This window comes from Anomaloglossus baeobatrachus, chromosome 8, assembly GCF_048569485.1.
Source record: "Anomaloglossus baeobatrachus isolate aAnoBae1 chromosome 8, aAnoBae1.hap1, whole genome shotgun sequence".
NCBI classification, from domain to species: domain Eukaryota; kingdom Metazoa; phylum Chordata; class Amphibia; order Anura; family Aromobatidae; genus Anomaloglossus; species Anomaloglossus baeobatrachus.
The window spans coordinates 238,471,271-238,487,580 of NC_134360.1; the positions used below are offsets into that span (position 1 = coordinate 238,471,271).

At 47.8% G+C, this 16,310-nt stretch overlaps 1 protein-coding gene across 1 annotated transcript in view; it reads left to right on the forward strand.

The window, feature by feature from the left end:
- Positions 1-16,310, forward strand: part of C8B (complement C8 beta chain) — a 53,321-nt gene that overhangs the window by 17,951 nt on the left and 19,060 nt on the right. The window contains exons 6-7 of the mRNA XM_075321157.1: positions 4,358-4,555; positions 6,737-6,977. Coding sequence (XP_075177272.1) covers positions 4,358-4,555; positions 6,737-6,977 — 439 coding nt within the window. The remainder of the gene's footprint in view (positions 1-4,357; positions 4,556-6,736; positions 6,978-16,310) is intronic.

Sequence of the window (16,310 nt, forward strand, 5' to 3'; positions counted from 1 at the left end):
AATAAATGACAGCACAAATGTAAGGTGTAAATATAAAGTGCATTAAGCAGCCGCGTGTGTGACCGTCATATTACACATTATAGAGGACGATCTTCTCTCCACTTTCTTCCCTCTTTAATGTCTTTATCCTGCCTCGTTCCAGTGTCATCTTTCTGGATCTTCTCTTTCCTCTTTTCGTCCTCTTTTTGCATCTTCTTTTTTATTTTGCAATAATCTTTCTACATTTTCTTTTTCGTCTTTTTTTCTTCTCCTCTCTGCATCTTCTCTCTTCTCTTTATTTCCTCTCTGAATTTTCTCTCCTCAGTGTTCTGTTTCTGCTTCTTTTCTCTCCCATGTCCTCTCTCTATCTGCATATTCTTTCTGTCTTCACTTTGCATCTTTTCTGTGTTTATATCCTTGCTCTGGATCTTCAATCTTTCATGTCCTTTTTCTGAATCTTTTCTCTTCTGTGTTCTCTTTCTCCATCTGGATTTCTCTTTTTCATGTCCTCTCACTCTGCATCTCCTCTCTTCTTTCTTTGCTGTTTTTTCTCTACATCTTTTCTCTTTTTTTCTTTGATTACTTTTCTCTGCATCTTCTCGCTTGTTTCTTTGATGACTTTTCTCTGCATCTTCTCGCTTGTTTCTTTGCTGTTTTTCCCTGCATCTTCTCTCTTCTTTCTTTGATGTTTTTCCCTGCATCTTCTCTTTTCTTTAATGATTTTTTCCTGCATCTTCTCTCTTCTTTCTTTGATTACTTTTTTCTGCATCTTCTCTCGTCTCTTTGATTACTTTTTTCTGCATCTTCTCTCTTCTTTCTTTGATTACTTTTCTCTGCATCTTCTCTTTTCTTTGATAACTTTTCTCTGCATCTTCTCTCTTCTTCCTTTGATGTTTTTTATCTGCATCTTCTCTCTTCTTTCTTTGATTACTTTTTTCTGCATCTTCTATCTTCTTTCTTTGATTACTTTTCTCTGCATCTTCTCTCTTCTTTCTTTGATTACTTTTCTCTGCATCTTCTCTTTTCTTTGATGACTTTTCTCTGCATCTTCTCTCTTCTTCCTTTGATTTTTTTTTCTCTGCATCTTCTCTCTTTGATGTTTTTTTTCCCTCTGCATCTGTTCTCTTCTTTCGTTAATGTTTTTTCTCTGCATCTGCTCTCCTCCTTATTTCAGGACTTGTCTCTGTATTTTTTCTCTTCTTTCTTTGATGACTTTTCTCTGCATCTTCTCTCTTCTTTCTTTGATGACTTTTCTCTGCATCTTCTCTCTTCTTTCTTTGATTTCTTTTCTCTGCATCTTCTCTCTTTTTTCTTTGATTTCTTTTCTCTGCATCCTCTCTCTTCTTTCTTTGATGACTTTTCTCTGCATCTTCTCTTTTCTTTCTTTGATGACTTTTTTCTGCATATTCTCTCTTCTTTCATTGGTGACTTTTTTCTGCATCTTCTCTTTACTTTCTTTGATGTTTTTTTCTCTGCATCTTCTCTCTTATTTCATTGATGACTTTTCTCTGTATTTTCCTTTCTTTGATGTTTTTTCTCTGCATCTTTTATCATCTTTCTTTGATTACTTTTCTCTGCATCTTCTCTCTTCTTTCTTTGATTACTTTTCTCTGCATCTTCTTTCTTTGATTACTTTTCTCTGCATCTTCTCTCTTGTTTCTTTGATTACTTTTCTCTGTATTTTCCTTTCTTTGATTACTTTTCTCTGCATCTTCTCTCTTCTTTCTTTGATTACTTTTCTCTGCATCTTTTCTCTTATTTGTTTGATTACTTTTCTCTGCATCTTCTTTCTTTGATTACTTTTCTCTGCATCTTCTCTCTTCATCTTCTCTCTTCTTTCTTTGATTACTTTTCTCTGCATCTTCTCTTTTCTTTGATGACTTTTCTCTGCATCTTCTCTCTTCTTCCTTTGATGTTTTTTTTTCTCTGCATCTTCTCTCTTTGATTTTTTTTTCCTCTGCATATGTTCTCTTCTTTCTTTAATGTTTTTTCTCTGCATCTGCTCTCCTCCTTATTTCAGGACTTGTCTCTGTATTTTTCTCTTCTTTCTTTGATGACTTTTTTCTGCATCTCCTCTCTTCTTTCTTTGATTACTTTTCTCTGCATCTTCTCTCTTCTTTCTTTGATTTCTTTTCTCTGCATCTTCTCTCTTCTTTCTTTGATGACTTTTCTCTGCATCTTCTCTCTTCATCCTTTGATGACTTTTCTCTGCATCTTACTTTCTTGATCTACTCTCGCTGCATCTTCTCTCATCTCTCTTCCATGTCCTTTCCTTTGTTTTCTTGCTCCCTTCTTTACGTCATCTGTCTTATACCTTTAATGAGTCTTTTTTTTCATATCTTCTTTCCATGTCTATTCTTTTCTCTCTTCCATTTCTTCTCTCTGCATCTTTTCTCTTTCAAATACTTTTTCTGTGTCATCTCTTTATTATATCTTCTCTCCATCTTTTTAACCTCTCTCCTCTGATTTCATCTCTCCACATTTGCTTTCTTCTCTCACCTTCTGTTGTTCCTTCCTCCATGTCCTGTCTTTTCTTCTCTTTTCTGTGTCTTCTTTCTACATCTGCTGTTCTTTTCTCCCCTTCCCGCCATAGATCCTTTGGACCACCTCCCTCTTCTGTTTCAACTCTTCTATTGCTTTCCTCCATATTTGTCCTCTAATCCTTATTTTCACATCATCTCTTCATTTTTGTCATTTTACTACCATAGTCACAGCCTTCTATGTCTGCTTGGATTTGTACAATGAGATCGAAGCACTAGTATAATACCATTCCTACACCCTAGGATGGAGCACAGATACCACCCTAAGGCATAAGAAATCATACTTTAACTATTGAACCCCCGGTTCAGGATGAACATCACTAATCCCAATCCTACAGTTCGTTTGCTGAAGTTTATCACAGTTTTTTAAAGTTTATGTGATATGAACAGCGAGAGCCATTGCTATACATTGTGCAATCCTATACATTGTGCATTCCTATACATTGTGCATGCCTATACATTGTGTATTCCTCCTATACATTGTGCATGCCTATACATCGTGTATTCCTATACATTGTGTATTCCTCCTATACATTGTGTATTCCTATACATTGTGCATTCCTGTACATTGTGTATTCCTATACATTGTGTATTCCTATACATTGTGTATTCCTCCTATACATTGTGCATTCCTGTACATTGTACATTCCTATACATTGTGTATTCCTCCTATACATTGTGCATTCCTGTACATTGTACATTCCTATACATTGTGTATTCCTCCTATACATTGTGTATTCCTCCTATACATTGTGTATTCCTGTACATTGTGTATTCCTGTACATTGTGTATTCCTATACATTGTGCATTCCTGTACATTGTACATTCCTATGCATTGTGTATTCCTCCTATACATTGTGCATTCCTGTACATTGTACATTCCTATACATTGTGTATTCCTCCTATACATTGTGTATTCCTATACATTGTGTATTCCTCCTATACATTGTGTATTCCTGTACATTGTGTATTCCTGTACATTGTGTATTCCTATACATTGTGCATTCCTGTACATTGTACATTCCTATGCATTGTGTATTCCTCCTATACATTGTGCATTCCTGTACATTGTACATTCCTATACATTGTGTATTCCTCCTATACATTGTGTATTCCTGTACATTGTGTATTCCTATACATTGGGCATTCCTATACATTGTGTATTCCTCCTATACATTGTGCATTCCTGTACATTGTGTATTCCTGTACATTGTGTATTCCTATACATTGTGCATTCCTGTACATTGTACATTCCTATACATTGTGTATTCCTCCTATACATTGTGCATTCCTATACATTGTGCATTCCTATACATTGTGTATTCCTGTACATTGTGCATTCCTGTACATTGTGTATTCCTGTACATTGTGCATTCCTATACATTGTGCATTCCTGTACATTGTGTATTCCTGTACATTGTGCATGCCTATACATTGTGCATTCCTGTACATTCCTATACATTGTGTATTCCTATACATTGTGTATTCCTGTACATTGTACATTCCTATACATTGTGCATTCCTGTACATTGTACATTCCTATACATTGTGTATTCCTCCTATACATTGTGCATTCCTGTACATTTTGCATTCCTATACATTGTGCATTCCTGTACATTGTGTATTCCTGTACATTGTGCATGCCTATACATTGTGTATTCCTGTACATTCCTATACATTGTGTATTCCTATACATTGTGTATTCCTGTACATTGTGCATGCCTATACATTGTGTATTCCTGTACATTGTGTATTCCTATACATTGTGTATTCCTGTACATTGTGTATTCCTATACATTGTGTATTCCTATACATTGAGCATTCCTCTTCTTTTTTAGGGTAAAGGAAAATATGAGTTTACACTTTCTCAACATGAGTCGTACTCCGATTATTCAAAGGATGTATCCAAATATCATCTTAAGCAGAGCAGCTTCAGCTTCGGTATCAGTATACCGTCTGTGTTCGAAATTGGGTTCAGAAACAACGATCTGAAGGTCAAAAACTTCAAGTCAAGGACGATGAAGTATTCTCACACGGTGGGTTTATATCTGTAGTCTTCTGCTTTGTAGAACAGTCAGTGGCGACTCCTGGAAATCGGCGCTCAAGTATCCAGTGCCTGTGATAATAAGACAAGGCAAACATGGAAGGTCTCCACACGTATCGCTTAGGTTCTACAGTCCATGATATTGCCTTTGTACAATTCTTTATATAGTCTTTATATCAAAGCTTATCATGGGCCGCGTCCTCAATACCTATTGATACTTAACAGCAAAATTGTATGCACCCTAGAAGCAGTTTTAATATCCTTTAGGATGTCCATGAAGCGTAGATCCCAAGCTTCAGTTGAGTCCACCACTCTTCAGCATGGGTCAATGAGCCTTCGTGCCACACAGCTGTTACCTTATCCAGAAGCGATTAGAACAAGAACTGAGACTCATCAGCCAACATTTCCACCGCTGTATTTCATACAATGATCAACATGTTTTCTAGCTGAGGCCAAATCCAGTTTTATTTTGTTTTCTTGTGACTCCAGAGAGGACAATCATGAAATGTATTGACCAAATTGTACTGTATTCTTCTAGAAGTTGGTTAGATCCAGCTCAAGTCCATTCTTCGATCCACTACTAGTCCATTCTTATGCTTGCCTCTTCTGCGTTGTTAGATCCATTCATGGATCCACCTATACCTAGTGTAAATCCACCCATACCCCATTCATGGATCCGCCTATTCCTAGTATAAATCCACCCATACTCCATTCATGGATACACCGATTCCTAGTATAAATCCACCCATACTCCATTCATGGATCCACCTATTCCTAGTATAAATCCACCCATACTCCATTCATGGATCCACCTATTCCTAGTGTAAATCCACCCATACTCCATTCATGGATCCACCTATTCCTAGTGTAAATCCACCCATACTCCATTCATGGATCCACCTATACCTAGTGTAAATCCACCCATACCCCATTCATGGATCCGCCTATTCCTAGTATAAATCCACCCATACTCCATTCATGGATCCACCTATTCCTAGTATAAATCCAGCCATACTCCATTCATGGATCCACCTATTCCTAGTGTAAATCCACCCATACTCCATTCATGGATCCACCTATTCCTAGTGTAAATCCACCCATACTCCATTCATGGATCCACCTATTCCTAGCATAAATCCACCCATACTCCATTCATGGATCCACCTATTCCTAGTGTAAATCCACCCATACTCCATTCATGGATCCACCTATTCCTAGTATAAATCCACCCATACTCCATTCATGGATCCACCTATTTCTAGTATAAATCCACCCATACTCCATTCATGGATCCACCTATTCCTAGTATAAATCCACCCATACTCCATTCATGGATCCACCTATTCCTAGTATAAATCCACCCATACTCCATTCATGGATCCACCTATTCCTAGTGGAAATCCACCCATACTCCATTCATGGATCCACCTATTCTTAGTGGAAATCCACCCATACTCCATTCATGGATCCACCTATTCCTAGTATAAACCCACCAATACTCCATTCATGGATCCACCTACTCCTAGTGTAAATCCACTAATACTCCATTCATGGTTCCACCTATCCCTAGTATAAATCCACCCATACTCCATTCATGGATCCACCTATTCCTAGTATAAATCCACCCATACTCCATTCATGGATCCACCTATTCCTAGTGGAAATCCACTAATACTCCATTCATGGTTCCACCTATCCCTAGTATAAATCCACCCATACTCCATTCATGGATCCACCTTCTCCTACTGTAAAGCCACCCATACGCCATTCATGGATCCACCGATTCCTACTGTAAATCCACCCATACTCCATTCATGGATCCATCTATTCCTAGTGTAAATACACCCATATTCCAATCATGATTCCACCACTAGTCCATCCTTATATACACCTCTAGGCAATTCTTTGATCCACTCACCTGTAGTCCATTCTTAGAGCCACATTCGGACCATTTATAGATCCACATCTACTCAATTGTTCTATCTCTTAGGTCCATTGCTAGATCCACCTTAAATCCATTCTTAGATCCATCTCCAGTACACTCTAAGATCTACATCTTTTCCATAGTTAGATCCAGCTCCATTTATAGATCAGCTTCTCGTCTATTCTTAGATCTACCTTTAGCTCATTCCCAAACTACTTTTCCAATAATCTTTTCTTCTCGATATTTCAGAACAGTTTATTTATCCATGCAAGATCCGACCTAGAAGTGGTGAAATACAAGCTGAAATCCCGGAGCCTGATGCTTCACTCTGAGTTTTTCCAAAGAGTAAGGCAATTACCGATGGAATATGTGTACGGTGAATACCGAGACCTGTTCCGGGATTATGGGACACATTTTGTTACGGAAGCCACTTTGGGTGGAGTCTATGAGTACACTCTGATTCTTAATGAAGAAGAGGTAAAAAAAGAAGGTAATTTATCAATAATATTTGCCACATTCCAACATTATGTATAATTGTGATCAAGACAACTGTCATTATTAAGCACATGATGTGCAGATGTCACGATGACTATGGGATAGCAGAGAACTCGGGCCCCTAAGCTAGGAGTCCCTATACTATCCCTAATCTCAGGGATACTCCTGATGGTGGAGATGCCTGAGTCTTCTTCCTGGCCCTGCTCCTGACCAGTCCTGATCTGATTCCCCCTGCTACCTAAAGAGGAACAGGACAGGAGTGACATGAAACCCAAAGATAAAGACAGTCAAGGGAAAACCAAAACTCTGTGACACAGCACACACACACAAAAGGTAAAGACAATAAGAGGTTCAGGAGGAAAAACAAGAGCAGGAAGGAAGCCACAAAACAACAGGGGAAAACTCCACAACTGCTCCAAGCAATAAGCACAACTTCACAAGAGAGAGTCTGGGACACCACATCTCACAGACCAACATAGAATATACTATAGCTGGCATAGGTGGAAGGATTCAACCAGCGTAAATAGGAGGGGAGCAGATGTGATAGGTCTACCCACAACATGTGACCAAATTAGCAAGCAGAACAATGGAGATTAACTCTTGCCAGCCTGCCTATGAATCAACACACAGCAGGTCAATGCCAGAGTCTGTCTGTATTGATCCCAGACACCAGAGAAACCATCAGGCGGAGTGTCAGAATCTTCAACCTGAACAGAGTCCAATGCCGTCATGACAGTTGGCGAAGTTTGTGCAAAACTCCATGTGACAGCAGAAGGGGCCATTCTAACATAAATATCTAGAAAGCCTTTCTCCTGCAGATTTAGTAACCCAAGCCACTTTTTATATATCGGCTGAAGGAGGAAGACAACAGGACCTGTGGACTAGTTTATTCTAACTTGTTAAGATTGAAGCGCGTGAAGAAAGCGCTGGATTGAATAATTCTAGAGCCCTGGACCAGGGCACCGGCTTTACAGGTCTCTCTGTAGCCACAGGCGTTGCCGCAGTCCGTGCTGTACAGCTAAATAAGTGCACCCAAGTGCATCATAACCTGAAGCTGCCCAAGCAAGAAACGACCTTCTGGAGCAGTGTAACCAAGAAATAAAACTTTATAAGGCATTTTGATTGTTTGACAATTCAAGAAACGAAAAGTATATTAGAAAGTTACAAAACTTTTCTTGCACCAAAAAAAAAGAAAAAGAAAGTTTTATAATTCAGCTTTTTTTTTAAGATGCATTTAAATTAATACATGATTATTATTATTATTATTATTATTATTATTATTATTATTATTATTATTATTATTATTATTATTATTATTATTTTCTGCCAGGAAATTATAATAAAAAGTGATTAATTGAGTAATGTGATGTTTATGCAGTAAAATGTTTTTGATACAAAAAAATTAGCATTTTTCCAATTTTGTTTTGAGTGGGGGGGATTTCATAATTGCATTATTTCATTTTTTATTTTTTTTTTTATTTTATTTTTACTAGTGATGAGTGAATCTGCCAATGTTCAATTTCAACAAATGATGGAAATTTATTTGGGAAATTTTCACATTGAAGTTATTGGATGCAATTGAAAGATGCTTTTAATCCTATGGGGGTCTCGCTGGTGCCCGGATCATAATATACAGAATGTAAAAAAATAATAATTAATACTCACCGCTCACTTGTCCTGCCATCCCTGCAGCCGCCGTCCAGTTTTCTTTGCCTTCCACCGCATCCTCTACGTCCTGCTTCGCTCTACACCAGGATTTCCACCGCAGACTAGGATTTAGGACTAGGACTATGATGTTCGTCACCTGATGCCTAGTCAGCGCCTCGGAGGACGCACTTTGTGACATGAGAGGCCTCATCAGCAATGGAAGTCCTAGCGGAGAGCGAAGTCGGCCAAGAAGATACGTGCAATGGGGAAATGCATGAAGAAGAGGCGCAGAGGAGAGGACGGTCGTCTGCAGAGGAGGAAGGACAGGTGAGGGGTGAGATGAGGATTATGTTTTTAGCTTACCCTTTTCCTGGCCCTTGAAGATTCACCATATTGGTGGCCAACTGGCCGCTATTTTTCTGGCTTTGTGCCGAATGATTTGCAAAACCAAAATTACATTCTGAACACAATTTCTTTTGCAAAATTCAAGTTACCGTATTTTCCGGTTTGTAAGACACTTTTTTCCCCAAAACCGGGGGAAAATGGAGATGCGTCTTACAAACCACATATGGCTTACCGGGGCGGCAGTGGTGGTGCAGGGTCAGTGATCTGGAGGGCTCGGAGAAGGTTTTGCAGCAGTGAGCACCATTGATCTGGCAGCAGGCTCAGAGGAGGGGGACTGCGGGCTGCTTTGAATCGCTGTCTGTTGACCTGCTAGACCTCAAGAAAATGGCCATGGAAGCAATCTGTGCACGCACTGCCATTTTTTTAAGTCCATTGCGTCAATTGTCGGCGATTCAATGGAGCACACAGTATTGCCGACCCTCTGCTGCTGCACACTGACCCTCTTGAGCCGTCACATTCCTCCTCCGAACCCATCAGCAGATCAATGGCGCAACACTGCACAAGACCGCAGTATCGCCGACTCTCCGCACACTGACCCTCCTGAGCCACGACACCCCGTCCTCCAAGCCCGCAGCATTGCTGACCCTCCTGAGCCACGACACCCCCTCCTCCGAGCCTGCAGCATCGCTGACCCTCCTGAGCCATGATATCCCCTCTTCCAAGCCCGCAGCATTGCTGACCCCCCTGAGCCATTATATCCCCTCTTCCGAGCCCGCAGCATCGCCGACCCTCCTGAGACACGACACCCCCTCCTCCAAGCCCGCAGCATCGCCGACCCTCCTGAGCCACGACACCCCCTCTTCCGATCCCACAGCATCGCTGACCCTCCTGAGCCACGACACCCCCTCCTCCGAGCCTGCAGCATCGCTGACCCTCCTGAGCCACGACACCCCCTCTTCCGATCCCACAGCATCGCTGACCCTCCTGACCCACGACACCCCCCTCTTCCGAGCCCGCAGCATCGCCAACCCTACTGAGTTGCGACACCCCCTCCTCTGAACCCGCAGCATCGCTGAACCTCCTGAGCCACGATACCCCCTCTTCCAAGCCCGCAGCATCACTGACCCTCCTGAGCCACGACACCCCCTCCTCCAAGCCCGCAGCTTCGCTGACCCTCCTGAGCCACGACACCCCCTCTTCCGATCCCACAGCATCGCTGACCCTCCTGAGCCACGACACCCCCTCTTCCGAGCCCGCAGCATCGCCAACCCTACTGAGTTGCGACACCCCCTCCTCTGAGCCCGCAGCATCGCTGAACCTCCTGAGCCACGATACCCCCTCTTCCGAGCCCGCAGCATCACTGACCCTCCTGAGCCACGACACCCCCTCCCCCGAGCCCGCAGCATCACTAACCCTCCTGAGCCACGACACCCCGTCCTCCAAGCCCGCAGCATTGCTGACCCTCCTGAGCCACGACACCCCCTCCTCCGAGCCTGCAGCATCGCTGACCCTCCTGAGCCATGATATCCCCTCTTCCAAGCCCGCAGCATTGCTGACCCCCCTGAGCCATTATATCCCCTCTTCCGAGCCCGCAGCATCGCCGACCCTCCTGAGACACGACACCCCCTCCTCCAAGCCCGCAGCATCGCCGACCCTCCTGAGCCACGACACCCCCTCTTCCGATCCCACAGCATCGCTGACCCTCCTGAGCCACGACACCCCCTCCTCCGAGCCTGCAGCATCGCTGACCCTCCTGAGCCACGACACCCCCTCTTCCGATCCCACAGCATCGCTGACCCTCCTGACCCACGACACCCCCCTCTTCCGAGCCCGCAGCATCGCCAACCCTACTGAGTTGCGACACCCCCTCCTCTGAACCCGCAGCATCGCTGAACCTCCTGAGCCACGATACCCCCTCTTCCAAGCCCGCAGCATCACTGACCCTCCTGAGCCACGACACCCCCTCCTCCAAGCCCGCAGCTTCGCTGACCCTCCTGAGCCACGACACCCCCTCTTCCGATCCCACAGCATCGCTGACCCTCCTGAGCCACGACACCCCCTCTTCCGAGCCCGCAGCATCGCCAACCCTACTGAGTTGCGACACCCCCTCCTCTGAGCCCGCAGCATCGCTGAACCTCCTGAGCCACGATACCCCCTCTTCCGAGCCCGCAGCATCACTGACCCTCCTGAGCCACGACACCCCCTCCCCCGAGCCCGCAGCATCACTAACCCTCCTGAGCCACGACACCCCCTCCCCCGAGCCTGCAGTATCGCCGACCCTCCTGAGCCACGACACCCCCTCTTCTGAGCCTGCAGCATCGCATACCCTGCCTCCTGTGCCCTTCCTGAGCTGCGATGTGAAGCCCCACAGGTGTTGTATCGGTGTCGGTGCGTTACCTTCAGGGACTCCACGTTGCTGGATCTCCGTCACTGGTAGGAAATCTTCTGTTTTGATCGTGACGCCACTCTCAGTATTGCGGCCAGTAGGGACCGCCACTGCAGGTTGAGGGTCGCCTGGGGCTGATGGTGTGTGCAGTTAGATGTAGTAGCCTCCTGAGAGTGAGGCAAGCCCCAGGGCCCTGTGTAGGTTTGTAGTACCACAAGTCGCAGAATGACCACACAGGCAGGATGTCTTTCAGGGTTTTTACTCACTTCAGGTGGCAGGGTGAGTAACCCGGGCGTAGCTGAGATGAACCAGGTGGGAACCAGGTATCCTTCAGGCTGACTTTATGAGGGTGACTACTGACTCGCCTTCCTTAGCCCTTGGTGGTTTGGGGTGACCCCGACTTTTAGTCCCTATGGGGGTCACCCAGGGAAGATGCTGCAGCCTCTCTCTCCCCTTCATTCGCCGTATGCTTGTTCCCCGGACCAGGCCACTCCAGCCTCTTGCCTCCTATGACCTATGGGCCCTAACTGCGGTTACGTGGCTGCGGCTTTTGTGGTGATGTGGTGTGGGCTTTGAGAGCCCCACACCGGCAGGTTTAGCAGAAGAAAGCTGGATCTATCTTCGCTTCGGGATCTGCCGCCCGGTTGGGCCTGGTGCTCTCTAGCAGTCTCCTTACTTCCCACTCCGTGCACTCTCTAGCTGAAGCTGGCTTTCAGGCAGCACTCCTAGTTGACCGTTCTCCCCCGTCTGTAGCCACTGCGCGGGCGCTGTTAGACAGCAACAGCCCCACAGGTCTGCTCCTCTCTGAGCCCTATGGAGTTCTCTGCTCTAACTGACTCACTGCCCCTCCTCTCCTGTTCTTGCCTACGCCACCTAGCAACCAGACTCTCCACCACACCCCCTGAGAGGAGATGGAGGCTCTACCCCCTCCACTATTCCAGTGAAGGTGAAGGCTTGCCCCCTCCTGGGATCCCCAGGGGTCCTCTCATGGGTACATGTGTGAGACCTGATCACTATGCGCCTGTGTTCCACACCCCAGTCAGCCTTCTGGATTACCTGTATTGTACTGTCCCCAGCATGGGTGCAGTACTCAGTGGTGGCTGACCAGGTCAGGGGCGCCACATTCCCCCTTAGTTATCACCAGCACGTCCTCGGGCTGCAAGACAACATTTTAAAATGCATAAAACATTAAAACATGTAAAACATTTTTAAAACCACCAGATATCAGACATCACCATCCTCCACCCACAAGTCCGTTAACCCACCCAAAACCCTCTCAGGAGGCAGGTCACCGGTCCTGTTGGTGACCAGGTCTGGGCCATCTACTTCCCCAGACCTTTCCTCCAATCTTCCTCTCCCGTTGGCCGCGACTTCAGCCACTTCTGGCAGGATGTAGAGGCGGCTTTCATGGGCTGGTGGTTTCAGGGTATACCTGGCCTGGTGGATCCGCGCCGTCAGCCTCTTCTGGCAGGATGCAGAGGCGGCCTCCACAGTTGGTGCTGACCAGGTACCCTCTTTGTGGTGGTGAGCCAAGGCCCCATAAACAGGCGTGCTCTCTGGTCGCAGGTGAGCCAAGGCCCTTTTCTACGGACGGGTCCCCCCTGGTTGCAGACGAGCCAAGCCCCTAAACAGGCTGGCCCTGGTGGTGGTGCCACTGGTGTAACTATTTACACTGCGAGAGTTTGTGGCTATAGCAAGTTCATAGCCTTCAAGTTTATGGTTTTCTCACAATAGTTTTTGTGGGCGCATTTCTTAAACGTTGCAAAACAAAACTTGTCAAAACTGGTCAAAACAGTAACTTCTTACTTTCCTTTACTTTACTCCTCCATTTCACCAGGGCGTGGGCATGTAGGGCACTGGCACCTGTGACTTTCTTGCTCTCCGTCGTCGTCCGTGGTTGTTTCATCTGTAGGATCTTTGTCTGTGGTTGTTTCATCTGTAGGATCTTTGTCTGTGGTTGTTTCATCTGTAGGTTCTTTATCTTTCCTTTCTTGATCTTCGTCTGTTTCTACATCTGGTTCTTTATCTCTGTCTTTTCTTTCTTGTCTTTCTTGTCTTTCTTGTCTTTCTTGTCTTTCTTGTCTGGGACATGGTGCTACGTCTAAGGCATAGTAGCCCCTTTCTCCTTGATGCAAGGTGAACTGTACTAAGTCCCCAATTTTCAAATTTCTGCCTGAATGTCCTCTGGGCAGGTGGGCTTGAACATCTCTCCGATTTACAAATATGCCCTCTTTTATTCCTTTTACTACAATAAAGCCGTATCCGCTTTTCAAGTTGAAGTCCTCTACTATTCCTCTGTAAAGGGGTCCTCTAGCCTGGGCTTTGGACCTTCTTAGGCACCTTTTCTCCTCCAGGTCTCTGACCGTGACTTCCCTCTGCTCTGGAGACTGCGGTGTTGGAGCAACCTGTGTTCTGCTGCGCCGTGTCTTGCGGGCTGGGTTCATGCTTGCAGGCTTCCAGGTGAGGTCTTTAGGTTGATCTTCATCTGCTGACGGTGTCAAGTCTTCCTCCTCCCAGCGGGGATAGGGCAGCATCTCCGGCTCTGGGTAGGGGTCTGCTGCGGTTGGCGTCGGAGTCAGCCCTTCTGCTTCATGGTCTCCTCTCCCCCTTAGTTCTTCGCTGCACTCCTTTGGTGGCAGTGCTGGGGATGAGTGTTCTTCAGCTGGCCCAGGCGATGGACTCTTCGGCGCAGCTGCAGGGGTTGCCTGTACTTCCTTGGGGGTATACGGAGGGAGCAGGTACCGATCCACCATCTCTTGCGGGAACTGGGCCTCCAGATCAGCCTTCAGCTTCCAGTATTCGGGGTCCTCTCCTATCAGGGTCTTCCTAGCAGGGACCTCGGTGGACTGGGGAGCGGTGTCTGCTCTGGCCTTGCAGGCCGGGGAAAATAGTGATGCAATCTCTTGGCGGGCCGCGCCTGGCATGGCGGCGGCCTGGTCTTGGCGGGCCGCGCCTGGCATGGCGGCGGCCTGGTCTTGGCGGGCCGCGCCTGGCATGGCGGCGGCCTGGTCTTGGCGGGCCGCGCCTGGCATGGCGGCGGCCTGGTCTTGGCGGGCCGCGCCCGGCATGGCGGCGGCCTGGTCTTGGCGGGCCGCGCCTGGCATGGCGGCGGCCTGGTCTTGGTGGGCCGCGCCCGGCATGGCGGCGGCCTGGTCTTGGCGGGCCGCGCCCGGCATGGCAGCGGCCTGGTCTTGGCGGGCCGCGCCTGGCATGGCGGCGGCCTGGTCTTGGCGGGCCGCGCCCGGCATGGCGGCGGCCTGGATCAGTGTCGCTGTTGCAGGGGGCTCTGTGCAGGCTGGGCTGGACGTCGCTGCATCGATCGGAGCTTGGCGGGCCGCACCCGGCGGGGCTGCGGCCTGGTTCAGCATATCACTTGCGGCGCGGACTAGCGTCGCTGCTGCGTTGGGGTCTTGGCGGACCGGGTTCAGTAGGGTGGCAGCCTGGGTCAGCGTCACACCTGCAGCACGGATGAGCACTGCCGTGGTGGTCGGAGCCCTGCGGGACAGGCGGGGCATCGCTGCAGCGGCCTGGACTTGGCGGGCCGCATCTAGCGTGGCTGCGGCCTCACTCAGCGTCGCCGCATCGGGCGCCTCCTCTGGGACCGCGGTCGCAGCAGCTAGGGTCGGGGCTCTTGTTCTAGCCGGGGCAACACCGGACTCACCCATCGGGGTCTGAATCGTCGTCGCCGCTCGATCCGGCAGGCTCCGCGCGGCTCCCTCTTCATAGGTCCGCACCGCCGCAGCCATTTCCAGGAGCTCCGTGCGTTCTTCTCTGAGCCGTCGCACGATCCCGGCCTCCAGCCGGTCGCAGAAGATGGCAAGTTCTCGGCACCACCAGGCAGCAGTGCCTGGTTCTGGGTATCCGCGTCTGGACTCCATTTTCTCTACCAAGCTGCTGGCTTCTCTTCTGCTCCGCCGTTTCTCGACGCTTCCGCTTTCATAGCCGGCAAGGTCAGAACTCTGCAGAGGATCTCTGGGTAGCCACACCTCTTCGTGGGCGGTAACTTCTCCCAGCGCGGGCTGCTGTTGTTTTTCAGCGCGCTTTTCATGGTGGCAATATGGCGGCGCTTCCAATTTTTCAAGCGGACCGCCCAGGCACATGGTCACCTGTCTGAACAGGTCTAGTCCTTATCCTGTTCGTGACGCCAGATGTGAAGCCCCACAGGTGTTGTATCGGTGTCGGTGCGTTACCTTCAGGGACTCCACGTTGCTGGATCTCCGTCACTGGTAGGAAATCTTCTGTTTTGATCGTGACGCCACTCTCAGTATTGCGGCCAGTAGGGACCGCCACTGCAGGTTGAGGGTCGCCTGGGGCTGATGGTGTGTGCAGTTAGATGTAGTAGCCTCCTGAGAGTGAGGCAAGCCCCAGGGCCCTGTGTAGGTTTGTAGTACCACAAGTCGCAGAATGACCACACAGGCAGGATGTCTTTCAGGGTTTTTACTCACTTCAGGTGGCAGGGTGAGTAACCCGGGCGTAGCTGAGATGAACCAGGTGGGAACCAGGTATCCTTCAGGCTGACTTTATGAGGGTGACTACTGACTCGCCTTCCTTAGCCCTTGGTGGTTTGGGGTGACCCCGACTTTTAGTCCCTATGGGGGTCACCCAGGGAAGATGCTGCAGCCTCTCTCTCCCCTTCGTTCGCCGTATGCTTGTTCCCCGGACCAGGCCACTCCAGCCTCTTGCCTCCTATGACCTATGGGCCCTAACTGCGGTTACGTGGCTGCGGCTTTTGTGGTGATGTGGTGTGGGCTTTGAGAGCCCCACACCGGCAGGTTTAGCAGAAGAAAGCTGGATCTATCTTCGCTTCGGGATCTGCCGCCCGGTTGGGCCTGGTGCTCTCTAGCAGTCTCCTTACTTCCCACTCCATGCACTCTCTAGCTGAAGCTGGCTTTCAGGCAGCACTCCTAGTTGACCGTTCTCCCCCGTCTGTAGCCACTGCGCGGGCGCTGT